The sequence below is a fragment of the Lycorma delicatula genome, chromosome 3 (genome assembly GCF_047948215.1).
Source record: "Lycorma delicatula isolate Av1 chromosome 3, ASM4794821v1, whole genome shotgun sequence".
Lineage (NCBI taxonomy): Eukaryota > Metazoa > Arthropoda > Insecta > Hemiptera > Fulgoridae > Lycorma > Lycorma delicatula.
Genome location: NC_134457.1, coordinates 184,002,616 through 184,023,360, shown reverse-complemented (window position 1 = coordinate 184,023,360; position 20,745 = coordinate 184,002,616). Strand labels below are relative to the sequence as shown.

The 20,745-nt window shown below is 28.8% G+C and overlaps 1 protein-coding gene across 1 annotated transcript in view; it reads left to right on the top strand.

The window, feature by feature from the left end:
- The window catches only part of LOC142321049 (uncharacterized), a 131,728-nt gene extending 117,814 nt beyond the window's left edge, over positions 1-13,914 (top strand). Inside the window, exon 2 of the mRNA XM_075359057.1 lies at positions 13,568-13,914. Within this exon, the coding sequence (XP_075215172.1) occupies positions 13,568-13,681 (114 nt within the window). The 3' untranslated portion in view covers positions 13,682-13,914. The remainder of the gene's footprint in view (positions 1-13,567) is intronic.
- The last annotated feature ends 6,831 nt before the right edge of the window (positions 13,915-20,745 follow it).

Below are 20,745 nucleotides of genomic sequence, written 5' to 3'. Positions count from 1 at the left end.
AAACAAGAACAAAACGAAGTAATGAAATATAGTAGAAATAACAAAGATAGACTACTGAATGTGAAAATAGGAGAAAAGATTATAGGTAGAAGAATATTGTTATTTGGGAAGTAGAATTACTAAAGATGGACGAAGCAGGAGGGATATAAAATGCCGAATAGCACAGGCGAAACGAGCCTTCAGTCAGAAATATAATTTGTTTACATAAAAAATTAATTTAAATGTCAGGAAAAGATTTTTTGAAAGTGTATGTTTGGAGTGTCGCTTTATATGGAAGTGAAACTTGAACGATCGGAGTATCTAAGAAGAAAAGATTAGAAGATTTTGAAATGTGGTGCTATAGGAGAATGTTAAAAATCAGATGGGTGGATAAAGTGACAAGTGAAGAGGTGTTACGGCAAATTGATAAAGAAAGAGAAGCATTTGGAAAAATATAGCTAAAAGAAGAGACAGACTTATAGGCCACATATTAAGGCATCCTGGAATAGTCGCTTTAATATTGGAGGGACAGGTAGAAGGAAACAATTGTGTAGGCAGGCCACGTTTGGAATATGTAAAACAAATTGTTAGGGATGTAGGATGTAAGGGGTATACCGAAATGAAACGACTAGCATTAGATAGGGAATCTTGGAGAGCTGCATCAAACCAGTCAAAGACAAAAAAAGAGATGATGTTAATATGTTTTACTTCGAAAAAATAAAAAAAAAAAAACATAATAAAACTGAAATAAAATATTTTCCTATCGGTTCCTTTTTATGATGGTGCTATACTTTATTTATATTTATATTTTTACAGTAATTCAAATTAAACTTTTTTTATTTTCATTACCCGGTTAAAAATATACATATCACTTTACCAGGAATTATAGTGATACAAACTCAAAATAATTTCCAACTAAATTTCTCTTAAAATTCTACAACTGCTCAAAAAGGAGTGTAATATATTTACACTGTATGTATGTATGTATGTATGTTTGTTCCGCCGTAGCAGCTAACGGCTGAAGCGATTTAGATGTATGATCCGCATTGGAATCGTTACCTTACCGGGAGTATGCGTCAAAATAACTTTTTTTTTAAATTTGAAAAAAAAAATACTACACTATAACAAAATTATCACCAGCACGCTCTTTAGTTATCCTAAATGAGTAAAAGAGCAATGCTTGTCACCCGCACGCTTAAGCGCTCATTTGAAATCAAATGCGAATTTCAAAAACAGTGTCCCGATGTTTCCGATTACAACAGCTACGTGGCACACTACTTTTTTGTTTTTGTTTAGTTTTTTTTGTAGTCGTTTTTTCTTAACTTTTAACAGATTTAAAACTTGTCTCCACTTGACTTTCTTGTAAAATAATTTTTATTTTGGATTCTCTTAAAATAGTTTTCAGTTTGGTTTTAATGAACCTCAACCCATTAAAATCCTTTAACCATAACATGCATATTAAATTTTAATATCCCTAAAGTAATGTATCTATAATTCCACCTTTCCCCCAGGTATTATATAAAAATTCTAATTTCTTAACGACAGTTTTATTAACTAACTTCTTACCCTTAATATCTCTAACTATCCGATTTTAGTTTGCACTTATCCCCTTTATAGAACCTTCCAATACTTGTCCTACAATTTGTATATTCAGCTTTTCAGAATTCTTATGGTTCATTGTAAATCCTTTCAAATTTAAATCTTTACAATTGCCTTTACCTTTCAATCTCTTATATCCATAACTCTTCGGTTCTATAGAAATAAACTCAATTATATAATCATCCTTTGCAATTCATCACTCCATTCACCAAGCAAGCATACATCCGGTCTCTATTGTATTTTCAACATCATCAATATAAATAACGGAGACTGCATTATAGTACATTATATTCTAGCAGTCTATCCAACATAATTATAAGAGGAGTCGGGCATTAGCTGCAGTTAAAGCGGCTACAAATTTCTGTATAGTGAGAGGAAGATAATTTTTTTATAAGGTAAAATCTAGATATATTGATATATATTCAGTAAAAGTTATTAATTTTACACTTTATGGGTCAATTATTGTTAAAATTACCATCAAAATTTTGCAATGAACGGTTACAACTAATTAGCAGTTTTCGGATCTTCTATAAACTGGTCTTTCATATTGTAAAATATCTGTATGATAATATTATTTATAAGTGGAATATTTGTTTTGTCCATTTTACCATCAAGTAGTATCTTATAAAACATACAATTATCAGTCACATAATCAGTCTTGATCGTATTCTCTTAATGTCCGAATTTACTCCATAGATTATTCTAAAAGCTTTTTGCAACAGATCTCTTACCAGAATTACCTTCAATTTTATTTTTATCCAAGATTACACCCGTTTTATTTTTAACTGCATCCATGTACTCATCAATTGTTTTAAAATCTTTCTGCCACGGCTGTGTTTCAGGCTTTATTTTATAAAATATTTGATATAATTTTTATATAATCCATTCGATTTTGCATAGAATTCTTTACTCTCACATATTTCCAAGATCTTGTATCCTTTCTCTATAACTTTGTCAACTTCAATACTTGTCCAAGTTTTTGTGATAGCACATGAAATAGTACGTACAAGAAAGTCAGCTTATTATTTTTAACAGGTAACACAGGATAATACAATCCTCTTGGAGGAATTACTTTACCGTTAACAAGTTAAAAGCAGTCACCAGGCTTGTAAGTCTTTATCTTTTTCCATTTAAAAGTAGTACCAACGGGATAATAATCGTAAAACATCACCGTCGGATTCTAATTTAATATATATATATCTCAATTTTTTACCTATTACTTTCAGTTTGTTATAGTTAGTTTTTACACTGAATTAAGTGGATGTACGAAATTTACTTTCTCTTCCTCAGACATCTGTTTGTACTTCGGTTATTTGATATTCTTTATTTTATCAACCGTATTCTTTCTTTGTCTTATAATATAACTCAGTATTCTTTCTTTGTAAATTTATTAACTATCAGGTTTGTAGCATCTCATAAGCCGTGAAAGAAGTAACTATTATATTGATATACTGTCTTTGTCTGTATACAGTATCCATCAAACTCAGCAATACTTTCAATATGCTTCCAAAAAGGCTTTAATGCTTTCTTCGGTGTCCGAAGATCAGTTCATCCCGATTGGAGCTTAATTTCAGAGCGATGCATGTTCTATATAAGGGTGTTTGCGAAGCTATAATGTAGTTGTTGTACCTGTCTGGGCTCATGGAATGAGATACAAGTTTTATAGGAATGTTTTGTTGAGCGTCCAAGAGCTTCTACTGTTATCTGTAATTGGTGGTTGTAGGACTACAACCACCTCGAGACTAAAAGGCCTCGAGAGGCTTTTTTTTTACGTATTTCCAATATCAATGATATCCTTGCAACTAAGCACCAATTACGTTACGATGCCAAGAAGATAGGCGACCTCTGGGTCGTCTAAAAGAAATAGACGACCAAGGTTTTCATTTATGTCAGGTCAGGCGGACTGAATCGTCCGATGGCCGTTACACCTATGGTAATTTTCCGGATATGAGAAGTATGCAGGTTGTTAAGTGAATTTCCCTCAATAGTCATATTACACAGTTCTTTATGGACATGATGCTTTTCGAGATAGGCTGGCCAGATTTGGGTTGATTAATCAAGCTTAGGCTTGTGTCAGGAGTGTAAGGCCATTGATGATGTCCTCCATGTCTTAAATGTCTGCCCCAGGTATGAAGCTGAACATACCAAAGTAGTAAGAGAGCTTGCGAAGATCAATTCTGGTTTTGATCCCTAAGTTAATTGAAAAACTCTTTTGCTATCGAGCCCCGGTTAGCTGAAGAATATTTGCTCTTAGGATTAGAATGGATGTGTTGAGAACTCTCTGATGGAGCAGAAGTGTGGGAGGATATAGGCGCTGACCCCGCTTCAGAAAGCGGACTATAGCAGAGAGAGATAGGGTTCATTCAAATATTATTAAATTTGAGAATTTGTTTCTTACTTTTCAAGTGAACCAAGAAATTTTCGAGCAAACTAAATTACAAGACAAAATTGTCTTTTTTTCGATCTTTTGCACTTGTTTTGTTGGTATTTTTGGTGTAAAAAACTCAATCAAGTAATGATTTTTGTGCACAGTCTGATTGAAGTTATATACAGTAAGAGTGTTTTTGTAAACCTTCGATGTCAGAGAAAGGCGCAGGGATCGCGCTTCCACGAATCTGTTATTTGATAGTTGAGGGTTGTAAGTTATGGTAGGTGGTCGTCGTTGGAAGAAGCCATACGAAGGCTATAATAAGTCACGTAAGTACACTGATGGAAATGTCTAACGAGGTATTTGCATCGTGACATTCTAACAGAGGCCATAATGATTATTGTGACGTGTTTCCAGTTTTAGAGGATCTAAAAGACGACCTCCAGTAAAGCCCATCAGAGCTATGACCGGAGGGGTTGGTGTGGGGACCGGATCGTCCCAAGGTGGGTGTCTTCCCGAACGGGTAGTCAGGATGGGTTCTCTAAAATTTCTAGATAATTTATCGGTAAAATTTAGAACTAACCGAATTAATATAAAATGGATATTTATTTCTAATTGCTATGTGTTTTCTAGAAGCTTAAAGTTGTAACCAACAATTTTACCCGTTACATAATTTAAATTTTTTTAATAAATAATTTGTTAATTTATTTGTTAAAGATCGCAAACGTTTTTCTTTCTGCAAGAGGCGCAGAAAAAACCGAAGCATCTTAAAACTTCTACACAATCTTTTTAAGGATCTTTGACTGTTTTTAACGGTATGAATTTAGCGACTCGTTACTTAGTCGATGGTCGAGGCATTTACAGTCACAAGAGTTGATATTAAAATTTGGACTAGGCACTTCTAGTCCAAATTTTAATATTGACTATACTTCTACGTACCCTCAGAGATTCTAGTATGTAATTTCTGAGGAATCTCAATGGCGATTCCTTTTTAATGTAACATAATTTACTTAAGGTTCAACCAAAAATATGTAACCGATTTTACATAAAAATCTGAAAAAAAAAAAATATATATAATTATATATTTTTTCAAAAGAACGTCGTTATTTTTATTTGACGTAAACAACTCTTTTACAATAGATTTCTTTAAAACATCATTTCTATCGATTTTATTGTATAAACGTCAAAAGTAAATACTTTAATTTTGAATGGAAATTATACTTGTGAGTATTGCATTTATTTTTCTCAGTAATCGTATAATGTTATAAATATACTATGTTAATAAACTTTTATACAACATGTCCTAATACAAATCCTATTGAAATATGCAATTTGGATAAAAAATCGTTTACCAAAGACAAAGGTTTATCAGACTTTTAACTCAATCTTAAACGCAACTCAACTATTTGTTCATGCTACGGCATAATCTACGTAAAAATCTGTTGTAAAACTAAAATGTTTAATTATTTAATTTTTATATAAAATTAGTCCGTGCACATTATTTTTCAGAGATTCAGTCAGTCTTTTACGGTTCATATGGTAAATAATATACGTTGATAGGTAATCCAGACCTACCGAATAACATGTTTTTATATTCATTACATTTGTTACTAAAATTTTACAAGATCTAAATAAAACAACTGTTATAAAAATCTGATGGAATCACTGAAACAAAAAAAAAAAATTATATTACATTTTATCTCTCAGTTTTAAAAATCTGAGTGACAAAATATAAATAGAGTCAGTCTTATAAAACTTGCGTCGATATATAATTTTTAATATTTGGTATAATATTTCCAGTTATTTGTTACTTCATGAAGCCCGGTAACTAGTCTACGGTAAATTAAATAAACAAGCTGGATTATTCTGCGCGCACAAAGGAAATTATAGTACTGAAAATCTATTATGAAGCTTATCAGACATTCTTTTTAATCAGAATCATTGAAGCAAAAAAACCATAAGGGGAATATTTTAGGCGTCAACGAACATTACTCATATCGATAATTTGTTACTAAAAATCTGATAAAAGTTCACCGCTGTGAAAAGTGATATCTCATGACGTATTGACATATCTCGTTCAAATACTGATCCATTAAACTGAACAGAAGCTTCTAAATTTAAATATAATTACGGGTTTTTCAGTCGCGGTACAGTGAAATTAATTTTTTTTGGATCTGTTGTAATTTGCATTTCTTGTTTTCGGTAATCGGAGATGTTTTCGAAATTGAATAAGCTCTTTAAGAATTTTAAAGTGAATTTCTCTCGAGATAAGGGTGATTTTATATAAAGTCTTTATCCAAAAGCCCCCAGCTTTTGTCAATAAAACACTTATTCAAACTTTGTATTAAAGTCTACTTGTAATTTTTTTGCGTTAATACGAAATTATTTATCAAGGATTGTATATTGTAAATGTATAATTCAGCAATTAGTTTGTTTTTTATTCATTTTATTTATTTTTTGAACGGGATTTTAAGAAAACTAAAGGTCATAAAATTTTATAAAATAATTATCTTTCTGTTAACTTATTTTTTACTTTTTTTCTTTATATTATTATTATTTTTAGTGTTCTGTCACAACAGCTAAACGGGATCAGTAATACATTTTTTTCAACTACATTTTATCGAATTTTTTTTTTTTAATTAGACTCACTGTGGAAAAATAAAACTTATATTTATTAAAAGAAATATTTTTGGCATCGATCAACATTTTATTATTTTTTAAAGTTATAAAGATTAATGATATCTCTTTTAAGAAATATAACTTTTCTCATACGTAATCGCATAGTTTTATATAACATATACCACCGTACATTAACGTTATATGTGTGTTTAAATACATTGTAGCTAATTTTAAAGTTATATAACGGTTCTCTCAATGCTTACTTTATTAAATTGCACACTTGGGCAAGTGTATGTGTTTGTGTGTGTATTATATTAATCCGATCAAGTTAAGTACAGAATTAATAATTAATAAAATAAAATAGGATGACACCTACCTTATTCCATACTTCATGCAAGAGCGCTTTCGCGAGTTACTCGCATCATCAGTTGCTCCATGTAATAATTTTTTTTTTCAAATCATTCGTATCAAATTACATATTAAATATATTAAAATTAAAATTAAAAATCATCCTATACTATACTTAAAATTTAAAATTGTTAAAATATCATTTTCCAAATTAAAATCAAAATATAAATAAAACTAAATATATATATTTTTTTTTTATTTAAATTAAAATTAAAAATTGCATATATATAAATATGAAGTCATTTACTAAAATGAAATAAACATTTTAAATTAAAATCAATAATTAAAAAAAAAAATGTAATTTTTGTAATTTGATACGAATGATTTGAAAAAAAAATTATATGGAGCAACTGATGATGCGAGTAACTCGCGAAAGCGCTCTTGCATGAAGTATGGAATAAGGTAGGTGTCAATCCTATTTTATTTTATTATTTATTAATTCTGTACTTAGGTTGATCGGATTAATATAATTTGTACAGTGCAGACGAATATGATTCTCGAAAGGATCGACTTCAGAAAGAAAATATATTTAAATATGCCTCTGTGTGTGTGTGTGTGTGCGCGCGCGCGTGCGCGCGTAAAACAATTTAAAAAAATATTCATTTTTAAGATTTCAAAAGGATTGTAGAATATTTATTTACTGTTGTATGAAACACAAATGAAAAGTTATGTTAAACGAATATTGATATAAATTGGAAGAAATATTACATTCAAAGCCCACTGACAGAAATTTTATTTAAAATATAAAACTAGATTGCCGTTTCTACTGTTGCACAATCTTTATCAACAGACACTAAAAAATATATCTATATAAGAAAATAACTAAACAAAGAAATTACAAAAATAAAATACAAAATATTGAGTATAAACAAATTTAAAACATATTCTTTTGTAAAATTGTTAAAAAAGTTGGCAAAGGATTACATAAAATTCCCAGGTTCGCCCTTTACAAACCTTTATTTCAAATACGCCACTGGATTTTTAAATATTAATAACTTTATTAGTTTTACTTAAAATCGATCAGATAAATTAGAAAATATATATAGGAGACGATTTAAGGTAAAAAATTCTGTAAATAATTTCAGAAATCGGTTTCTACAGTATTTCTAGAGGTTCTGGTAATATTTCATTACATGGCATCGAATTTTACTTCATTAATTTTACCTCATGTAACAATTACCTACTCATTTATTTCCTTATAAGGAAACATTTTAATTAAATCTCACGTGTTAATATAAAATTTATTTAATTATATGAATCAATTAAACAAATATGAAATCGGGTACTACCTTACCCGCTAATCTGTACGGGTGCACATTGCAAAATTACCCAGTATAACAATATTATGTATGGTTTTTATGTAAAATTTTGGCGTTCCACTTTAAAAATTTCAGTAATATCGCAGCTGTTTATCAATCGATCTGAAAAAAATGAGATATAATTTTGTTTACAATAAAAAACTTAACAATTTATCTAATAAAAGTAATTTTTATGGGAATATTAATGATTAATAACGTATTTAAATGCCGCCGTTTTGGAATTTTCAGAGGTAGAATTATCGAACTTAAGCATTTCTAGTAGATATTTTTGTATGCATATTTACAAATTTCTCATAAATATAACTTAATCCGTTCTTAAGATAAATTTTTATTAGAATAACACAAAAAAACACCAAAGGGAAAAATAAAGCAATGTAGGGAATTCATTTACATGAAGTTTTGTGTTTATTTTGATACCGTGAATTAGTCCCTTAAGTTTGTTGTACACCTCTCTGGATACTCCATATAGAAATTGACTGGGGGAGGGATATGATGGAGAGATGGATAATGAAGCTGGTAGGGAATTTGTCCGCATCAACTTTCTTGTATACTTTGATGTTCTGAATCGATCTCTCTAAGTTTGAGTCAACACTATCTCAGGGACATTCTGTAATGTAAAAAAAGTGTGCTACGGACACTACAGTTTGGGTAACATTATACCCACTTGTTCGATGGGATCAAAAATCAAGCTATAATTGGGTTTATTATAGGCAAATACTTATGCCAAATTTCAACTTTTTTAGACAACACGTTTTCGGATATCAGGTGAAAACTATTTTGAAATAATGTTGAATATCCTCAGACTCCTAATTCCACTATAAAAAGTTAATAATTCTCAATGGCGAAAATTACTTCTTCCCTTTTTAAATTTTTCCCAAAATTTAATGCTACCTATGCCAACAGACATTTTTAGCCATTTTCGAATAATTTATGTTGAACCAGTCCGAAGATATTAAGCAAAATGCAAGCCAACATACACGTAACGTACATACATCTGGAAATTTCAATGGTTTTTTTTTTATGTGTTTTGGAGTCAGTGGATCGTGAAACGTCGACATTCATAAAAGAAAACCCGATATCAAAATTGTGGACCAATCTATATACTTTCCCTTTATATACCTAGTATATATCAGCAGAAGAGCCAATTTCGGGAAAGTAATATTATTTGAATAAATTAATAAATCAAATATTAATATACTATTTCATTGTCAGTTAATATTTACTATTATTTCTTTTTCATTTGCTTCTTATGTAGATTTCATAGAAAGCGACCTACTGAAATGGGTACCATGATTCAACTTCCGGAAAATTTCGACATATCTTCGCGTTTCACATCCTCCAGACTCCAAGACCACCGTCAGTTCAAAAGTTTATATATACATTTATATATATATATATATATATAAACTTTTGAACTGTCGGTGGTCAGTTATATCAGTTATATATATATATATATATATATATATATGTAACGGTAAAACCCCGAATACCGGTAAATCTTAAGTTTTACCGGTAAATTCTAACATATACCAAGTTACTTGTAAAAGTCCGAAAAAATCTTGAAAACACATTTAATTCGGACTTTTACCAAATCGTTTTGGTCATTGTTGACAATTACCATATTCTGTTGATAAAAGTTGACAATTCTGTAACAAAATCACTTCTAAATAGGAAAGAGCATGAATTTAAAAATGTTCTTCTCAATTTCGGGATTTCAGTTCAAAAATTGCATTAAAATTAATCATTTTCAAACGTGAGAGTAATCAATTAATAGTTAACTCTTAAATACAAGTCTGGGTCTAACACCCGGATTGCTTTTAACCCAATTTATTTTCAATTTTTGCTGCGGTAAAAAAGTTTTGAATCCCAACTGAACGTTTTTCATTAAATACAGTCATTGGTTCGTGGTTCGTTCAAACCATTCTAAAACTTAAGGAAAGATATAAAAAAATATAACTAAAAATTCTGTTTTTTTTTTTAAATATAGCCTTCCAGTTTTCTGTTTATCATAAAATTCGTCTTCCCTTTTACAAAACACCATGATTAAAAAAACATGTTGCTAAGAAAATGTGATTGAATTTTATTTAATATTATTAAGAACAATTTTTACACAAAAAAGTTAATTAATTACTTGTAAAGTTTTTGAAATGTCTTAGTATTATATAACAAAATAAAGTTTTTTTTAATCTTTTGAAAAAAATCTGTTTCATTTTTCACCCGCAGTGCACTGAAATTCCGAAATTGGGAAGAGCATTTTTAAATTCATACTTTTGAGTGATTTCATTACAGAAATGTCAACTTTTACCAACAGTCTATAGTAAATGTCAATAATGACCAAAACAAAAATACGGACCAAAAAGTCCGAAATAAATGTGTTTTCAAGATTTTTTTGGACTTTTACCAAGTGACTTGGTAAATGTTAGAATTAACCGGTAAAACTTAAGATTTACCGGTATTCGGGGTTTTACCGTAACATATACACGAGTATATTTCACTTTCCTGTGGACATGTTACTGCCATAATTTTCCGCCAATCACTTTCAAATTTTTTCATAAAATATAAAAACCAAAAATCTCGGTCGAGTTTGTTAATGGAAAAAATGTGGGTGGAAATGGGAATATTTTTTTCGAAAAAACAAAATATCGCTATAACTTTCATATTAAATAAAATATCGAATTCGTTTAAAGTTCCTACTATTCCTTAGATAAGGGCCTAAAACTTATCTACGAAAAGTTTTTTGATATCATCAAACATTGGCCCAAGGGGTGGAAAAAATGGGGTTTTGAAGACAAAAAACATACCTCCGTTAACAGGCACAGTATCGAATCGAATTAAAGTGGTCTTTAGTCGTCTAAACATTACCCAAAACTTTTGCTGAAACAATTTTTGATATGGCCAACCCTTATGGCAAGGGATGGTCAAAGTTTTTCTGGAATTATAATATGGGCTCGTCGTATGCTAAACGTGTGAAACTTTTTTTCACATGCAACCGTTGTCGTACTGAGTAAATTTGAAGTTTTTCTTAACTTTAAGCTGGAAATTTTTCTTATCCCTTACTTAGCACCGGTGAAATCTACCTCCGCCTTCCGGCGTGCCGAAAGGGATTTTTTTATTTTTTATATAGACTTTTTCTGTAGTGTCTACCGATAATAATTATTGATAACAATTGTAAATGGTTTTTAACGTTATCTTATTTTGGCAATTTCTATCGTCTTTAATCGATATTTACTGACTCTACCACTTTTAAATTTGTTCATTATTTTTAAAAATTGTACTTTATAACATTTCTATTATTTCTAATTCAAGATAAATCATAAAACTAAATCATAAGATCGAAGATACAAATAAATGATTTAAAAATAATGAAATAAATTCAAAGTAGTTTATTGAAAAAATATAATAAAGCCCAATCAATTTGTTTAATTATCATTTAATACATTTTATCATTTAATTCATATTTGAAGATTCTCTTTAATACCACAAATCTTTCATAAAATGTTATTCAAAAAAGTATGATGAAACATATCGATTTCTTCAGGAAGAATTTAACCCTAAATTTTAGATTTTTTTATGGTATATATGACTGATCCTAAGAAGAATTGATATCGAATTGAAGAAACAGTCTTCTTATATAAAAATAAACCGTATAAAATATATAAATATAAACCGTATCAAACTGCCCTGTTATTGATGAAGCAAAAACGATTAAAAAATGTTTTTCTAAGCACATTTATTTAATTACCCTATACTATACTATTACTATAGAACGGTTTCTCATGATATTTTGGGAAAGGTGTTCGTTCAAAATTGTACAACAATACTTGCTATTCAAGTTCTAAATTTGCCTACAAAGTTTTGGAGTCGCATACGACCCCGTTGTCGGGTTATCAAACTCACCGTTACTACTAACGTTAAACAACGTTTCTGTTAATTGCTGAATATGCTACAGCTGTTTAACTTTATTGAAAAGTTTTTCTGAATTTCTCTCTTTCCCTCACTCCTCTTATTTTTCTCCTCTTACTTTCTTTCTCTCTCTCTCTCTCCTCTTTATCTTGTATTTTCATCTTCATTTTATTCAAAATTTTTTTCTAGTATTAAGTCTGGTATTATCAAACTTCTTGAGAATTCAGTCCACAAAAATATCTGACAGTTCTCAGTAGAGTATATTCTTCCCCTCTTTATTTCTGCAATTTAGTTTCTTCTGTTATCTGTTTTACATATGAAAGGAGAGTTTTCTTCTGTATCTGTCTCCTAGCTTTTCCTTTCATATCCTTGGCTAACAATCGCTAGGTACTATTAAATTGCCAGTAGCATGTAGTTTCTATATAGAAGAAAACTAACCCTGGTATTATCTTCAGTGAACCTCGGCATTCATTTCTTCAACAAAAAATAATACATAATTATTTAAAAGACAAAATAAATTTCGCACCCATCTTAATCGTATTTGGTATTATTATTTGGAAGGTATTTACTTATTATTTCTCTGTCTGTGTGTGTGTATGAGTGTGCGTGTGTGTGTGTGTGTGATAATTTTATTATAACAAAAAATAAAATAATTGTTTACTTTTTCTCTGCTTCTTTTCCTCTGTCTGTGCGCGCGCAAGCCTGTGTGTGCGTGTATTATGCAATTTTTGTTGAATAAAAGGCACTTATTTGAAGTACTTTATAAATAAATTGTTCTAATATATTATACAATAGAGGTAAAGAGCTATATATTAATTGATAAGTACTATTTCAGGTATAATGAATAATTTATGAATTTTACCATAATATAATATTAGTTATTACTATTATTGTATTTAAAACTATTTTAAATATTTTTCCACTGTTATTTTTGATAATTAAATGTGTTTCTTTAGTGTTTCAAATGGATATTAATTTCCATATACACGTGTGAGCTGCATATATGAATAATATAAAAATACATGCGACAGATATCGCATTTTTGATTTTCAATTGTGTTTAATTGGTTTCCTATTATAATTACGTGCGGGTGTAACTGTTAATAAGTTAATGCTATTAATAGTTAAAATTTAACAGGAAACCAATAAAACATTACTTAAAAAATAAAAATATAAAAAAAAAATTTAACGTGCAAGCGAGATTAAAAATTTATGTCTTTGAATTATTAATATTTTTTTTCTTAATAGAAGTGATGAAAAAATAAATATTCGAATAAATATTTTGATTAATTTAATTTACTTTAATTATATGTGTGTATATATGATGTAAAATAATTTCACAATTATAAACTTTTTTCTTTTTTTTTTTGCAGGAAACTTCAATGATACATACTGTTAGAAAAACAAGTGTTGATATGCCCGATTCGTCCAAAGATTATGAAGACACATGGTTGGGATCTCAAGTTAATTTACGAAGAGATCGGTAACCAGAATACGTACAATATAAGGGATATTTTTAAATAGACTATTTGCTAACAATATATCATGTACTGTATGATAACGATTTATTTTTTAATAATTAATTTTTTTTATTATTAACAAAATTGTAATAAGTTTATAGTAAAACTATATTAAGCAAAATAAAAATATTTTAATGTGAACGAACCAAAAATAAGCAATGAATTTAAAGTTAAAAGCAATGAATATAATATGAAAAGTTATGGAGAAAATTGATTACATGTTAATATTTTATTCGTGTGACATATTTAAAGTTAATAAAAACTGAATTAATTACTCCTAATAATTTATTTCAGTCTTTAATGTAAATAATTTATAATAATACTAATAATAATAATAATTACCTTCAACATATTAATTCTAGTTTATAATATTATATAACTAATTATACCATTAGTAATTATACTTCAAAGGAATTTTACGATGAATTTGGTATTTACCGTATTTATAATAAATTGTAAATAATATTCCTACAATAAAATTACCCGATACCCGATATAGTGATAAATTTTATGTATAAGTGAAACATTAGATTATTATAAAATATAAAAATCTATTTATTTTTTACCTTTACATTATTCAACAGCCAAAATTATTTATTTCTAAGGTTAACACTGCGAAAGGTCTACCATTACTATAAAAGATAGATAAGCTACACAGTGTTTTTCAGAAATATAGACTAAATAGCAGAATAATTACTAGAGAATTTCAACATGCGTGGTGCATTTTGTGATGGAAACATGAATTTTCAACCATAAATAGGCTTCAGTTATCACTAAATTATTTCCTACTTTTGATGAAATAGTACCAAAATTAAGCTACCTGATTATTTACCTTTAATAAATATTTTACACTCCGGTAACTAAAAGCCTACGTCCAATTTTACCCGCCAACTCGCTTTCTATTCATGATGAGGAATGAATCTTGTAGCGTGAGAAAAATTTTAAATCGGTTCAGAAGACCCCAGAATCTTTCCGATGAAAGACGAAACCGTTAAAAAACTTTACCAAGATCGTAAAAATTTTATTTGATAACTTAAATCGTAATTAATAATGGAATATTTCATTTAAAGTTAAATTTCACGAAAAGTTATTTTGCCCAGGCATTTATACCAGAATGAGTTGTCAAATTAGTCGGGAAAATCTGAGAATTATAAGGATATTATCATTTCTTACAAGGGCAGTCTCTTCACCAGTATAATTAAAATTTTCTTTAGTATGAATTAAATAATAATAAATTTAAAAAAAATTGTAACATGTATAATTTTATTTCAAGATACGTTATAGTTATAAAAAATGTTTGCCAATTTATTAGTATTAGATGGAAAGTAAAAATTAAAAAGTCGATTTAAAAATTAATTCACGAGCATCAAAAGTAAACAAACTCTAATTTTAAATAGTTCTTAACTGTGAGAATTTAAAAAAAAGCTCACAACGCAGTTGTAGGACGTTCCCGACACTTTTTTTTCTTATTTACGGCTTACACATACATAATTTAAAATATTTTTCATTTTATTTAAATATAATATTTTTTTATTATTTAATTCACCGATTCAAACTGAAGCGCGGCGCATACCGTATTTCATTCGCGCTGGTGTGGCGGTGCTAGCGGCCACTTTAAATGCTTTTTAACACTTTAAATTTTATTCATTTATTTAATTCTACCTTTCACCTGTGACGTTACAACATAGACGACTACACTTCATTTACATTCATATATATCTTCCTCAACCACTCTCTGAAGTGGTTGATACAATACCTTACGGTGGTCCCGGAGTTAAACAGAAAAGTGAGAGATGACTACAGCAGCTGTACGTCAGTGCTACACTACTACTACTATACCCACTTAGCCACTACTAGTTTATTTAGAAAATTTTTTTGGGTTTTTGGTGAGTTGGAGTGCGATTTTTCAAAATTTTTTTGCAAATATTATTATTACTTTTTAATTATTAACAAATGTATTGAAGAAAAATAAGACCTTAATTAGGTGAAATCTCAAGATACTAAGGGTTATCTTGCTCTATAACCTCACCCGCTTGACCTTTTAAGTTGAAAATTTAAGGGCATCACTGTACAAAACATCAGTGATACAGACATAACCTGACCAAGTTTCATTAAAATCGGTCGAGTAGTTCTGGAAATACAAGGTGATTTAGAGTACAAAAACCGAGCACAAAAACGTACATATGAATATCCGGAAAATTTCCATCCAGTTTTTGGGTTTTTGGAATCGTTAGGTGCCAAAAAGTCAAGATCCGGTTAAAACCGCATATACCCCAATCGGACCGATTACAATACTTTCCCTTCTAATGCTATATCTCTGCTATAGCGCTAGACGGGAAAGTAAAAAAAATTTATCAATGAATTAACGATAAAGGCATATTTTAATACATAAAAAACCAGTGTATTTTGACATTCTGAAAATTAATTGCATAATATTCAGAATATTCAATCAAAATTTTCAATACTACTCTCCTTTAATTAAAAACTATTACTAAACTGGCAATGTTTGGGGTTGAAATTTTACGTTCCTGGTTTAAAATGCACGATAAATAAACCGCTATAGTAATATAACAAAATGGCAGATGTTTTGTACGAATAATTTATAAATAAATATATTTGTGTACATTTAATTATAAGTAATATTGCTGTTAGTTGCTGTTAGTTGTAATCGCACACATTAAAGTTCCAATATAAATTTAAGTATTAATTAAATAATTTACTACATTACGATTTTAGTATTTAAAACAAATTTATGATAAATATATCTAAAACGTTTGCAATCAACAGTAGAAGTACTAAGAGAAATACAGAGTAACAATGTATAATACGTTACCATTAAAAGGTTATAATTATAATTGAATAGCTTTAAAGAGGTAAATGTCAAAGTTACGTTATAATTAAATGATACTAATAAAAATAAAATATAAGAAAACGTTACTGACAGAAGTTTATTGCAGGTAGAAACTGTTTTAAATTTATTTTTCTTAAATTTAACTTTTTATTTAATTTTTATTAATTTAAGATTAAATAAACATTATCTATTTTATATAACATATTACTCAGTAACCACAAATCAGTTAATTTAAATTTTGCTTGAAGTAATTGTAATTACATAAAAACAATTTAATACAAAATAAAATTGTTTTTAAAATAATAAATAGTCAGATAGACCTTATTTTATCCACAAGAAAAGAGACTAAGTTTTTGATTATAATAATAATTATTTATTTATTTACACAGTATCAGCAGTATTACGCCCTCTTACAGTTACCAGATGAATGATAAATTAATTCTATAGCGTGTGAAAAATGCACGAACGAAATTCTAACCCAGAACCTCTGGATGAAAGGCTAGATGCTACCACGCTGCCATGGAGACCGGTAATAATAAAAAAGAAATTTTAAATGGTTTTTAATAGTACTTAACATATTACTGGTCAGAATTTTGATTTTTATTCATCGTAAAAGAATTTTACAAATCATATCACATCTACAACATTATTTATTATAAAAACACAAAAGAAGAATTTTAAACTTTGATATATTCACTTTTTTTATTATGAGATATGCGGGCATCGACTCCTGTGATCATTTAGCCCAAATGGAAATTTGTAGCGTATGAAAAATCTCATGCTTTTCCGGGATTCCAATCCAGGACGTCCGGATGAACGGCTGAGACACTACCACTCGCGCCACGGAGGCCGGTAAGATTTATTCTTATTAACTGCATTTTCTTTTTAACCGTTCAATGTAATATCAGGGCAAAAACCACAATGTAGCTTATTTTATTGCGTCTTAGTGTTTTTCTTAAATTTTTATTTTCAGCATCCTGTACAGTAAGTAATATATAATCTTTAAAGAACTTCCCTTACACAGTGGCTAATGATGTACATTCAGAATCTAGTCATTCAAATTATATTTGGTTCATATAAATGTCAAAAACTAGATTTCCATTACACGTATTTGGTGAAGTATTTATATTTATATATATATTTATTTATTCTATCATCGAATTTTTTAGATTTATCATGATTACAACCTTAAATGATATAACCAAGAATTCTTTTGTATTAATATCCTTTGCTCCTGAGTGGAATCACTCCCTGACAGTACCAAAATTTTAATGCTCATAATTTTTGCTTCATAATCCTGACCACCAAAACTACCAAAATCAATTTGAATATCAAAAATTTAACCAGTTTTGTTCACAAGAGCTAACTGTTTATCATTTATCCTATTTACTGATCGTAATCAAGAATATTTAAGAAAGATGATAAATTTCATTATATTTATAGCTGGATTAAAATTTTTACTGTGAATTAATCTGCATCCGTGATATATAATTTCTTTTGAATGCTCGAAATAAATTTTTATGCTTCTTGTTAGTTATGATGTCTTTAACATTTTGAATATACGGTAAAACTTTGTTATAACGAAATTTAAGGGGCCGATAAAAAATCCTCGTTAGAGCCGAGTACTCGGTACTTCCGAGTTGCCACCTCGTAACCGTAAATTTTTACACCGTCATTATCTATTATAATACAAAAACTATACTGCATACCTAAGAAGAAGTTGTTTTAAAATAAAATATCGATATGTTTTGTACTATAGACTAACAAATAAAATTTAGATTAATACAATTTTTAGACGCTAATACGTTTTGCTTTTAACCGAAACTGTTAGAGTTCAATGAATTAGTAAAAATGGTAATAAGTGCGCAGTAAAACTTACCAAAATCATCAAGGAAAAGAACAAATGAACACCACACAAAAATTTCTATATCAGACGTTTTTACGCAGAAACTAATTATTAAATTTAAAAAATCATTCTAATCTATATTTTCGTCATTCTAACAGAATATGTCAAAACTTAATTGCGCATACAAACTAATTAACTGTAAATAATCGATTATTTTTGCTTGTTTAATAATCTTCTTATACCTGTAATCATCAAAACAGATTTTTAGTTTATTCAAGTACTCCACAAATTCATCACTTGCATTATTAATCTCTCTTAACTCTGTTAATCTTTTAAAACATTCTTTGGCATCACTCATTGATACGACTGGGATAATAGTAGATTCATCTTCATTTTCAGTTTCAGCTTCGCTATCACCTGCACGATTGTAAGTTACCTCAGTAATAATGTCTTTATCAGTCGGAATTTCTGCAGTATGTCATCGGCTGTTGCATCTTGAAGCAAGTTCAAGTTTTTTTGCATCTGAATTTGATAGGCCTCTTTCCAGTTCTAGGATAATTTGGATTTTATCACTCGTAGACAGTTGTTTCCTTTTGACGCCCAACATCGTTCATTACAAATGAACCAGGGTTAATATAGTAAACCTTTTTAAAAATACACTGTATAGCTTTTTAGCAAGAAACACTAAAATGAAAGCGCATTCACTGATCGCGACTACAACATTACTGTACTGTATTTGGCTATTGGATATCCAATCGATCCCTTAACGCAGTACTGTTTGTTTAACTGATTCTATAGTACACTACTGTATATTTATGACTACTGAATTTACCAGTCGAAGTAGGACAGGAAAGATTTATCTTTAACCACGCCCCTCTCAGACTTTCACTTAAATTGTTTAAAATGTGCTATAGAGTTCGATGAAACTTTTTGGGCGGTTTTGAGAGATGATTGTTTGGCCCCCAGTCTTTCCTCGAATTTTGCAAACAGAAAAACCCTGTTGCAAACCTTTTGTTCGCCCTTCAGATCTGACCTGAACAAGCCTAAGCTAAATATCACAATGTTTACGAATAAATCGTTAATGAAGAACTGAAATTTCCCTTGTGTTGGGATTATTTGGTTGTTATTTAACTTCTTTTGAATTACAGATTTTAAAAATGGAATTGCTAAAAGCAAGTTATCGTTAATGAGATAGAAAAACAAACAAATCCCGGAATTTTTCCCGTTACAACAAAGTTCTCTACAAACGAGCTCGTTATTCGCGGGTTCCATTCCATTCTCAGTTTAAATCATTTTCTGATAAAAATAAAATAAATTTTATCACATTATTTTTTAAGTTAATTTATCTCTGTTATGCTTTGATCTATTTACATTAAGAGTAATACTGTTTCTCGATAAAAAACTTAATAAAATTAAAAACATCAATAGTGAAACTTCATTTTGTAAACCATTCTGTACATTTATTATTCGTTTTTCTATTGAAAATGTTCCGATTCGATAAAATAAACTGAATTTGTCGTAGTTTTGTTACAAATTATAAAAGTTTTAAATGAATATACGATGTTTCTGGCAAACATATTAAACATGGTTAAAAATGTATTTTATAACAAAAAATAAAAATAAAGCTAATACATATCATATAAAAAAGATAATAATACTTTCTAAACGGTACTTTAAAACCTAGATAAATTCAAGAAATTTTTTGTATAAAAGTATAACATTTTTTTATGTAAATAATTTTATATGGAAAATCAAGATATTTCCATAATCAGGTATTAACAGTTTTTATAGTAGTAAAAACAAGATCATTCTCCCTTAATTGGATTTAAGTTATATGGATTAGCAAAAATCCGGATAATCTGGATAGCAGAACACCGGTTGTTCTTGTTAGTTATCACCGGAAATTAAAACGATCGTTGTTATTCAACTTAAAATATCTTAAAAAGAAACAAAATAAATTAGTACAGTAAAAGTGATGTAAAATAAAGGTTATTAATTAAAATCATTGTGCGAATAATTTAAAAGAAGAGACAATATAAATGTATAATTAATGCAAGGAAGTCATTTTTAAAAGCACAGAATAAATTTAATTTAGGAAGCTGTTTTAAAAGCAATTCAGTGAACAAAGATAAAATATGAAGTATGTTTTTAAAAAATTTAATAAAGAATTAACAAGGTAGGGAAAAACAAAAATTTTTCGAAACGTATATTTGTGAATTTTTACTTTATTAGAATATGTATCTCTCTCTCTCTTTCTTTGACGAGTTTTCTGATTTTTTTTCATAATAAATGAATTTTGGAAAATTATGAAAAATTAGTACTGGCTCAGCCATT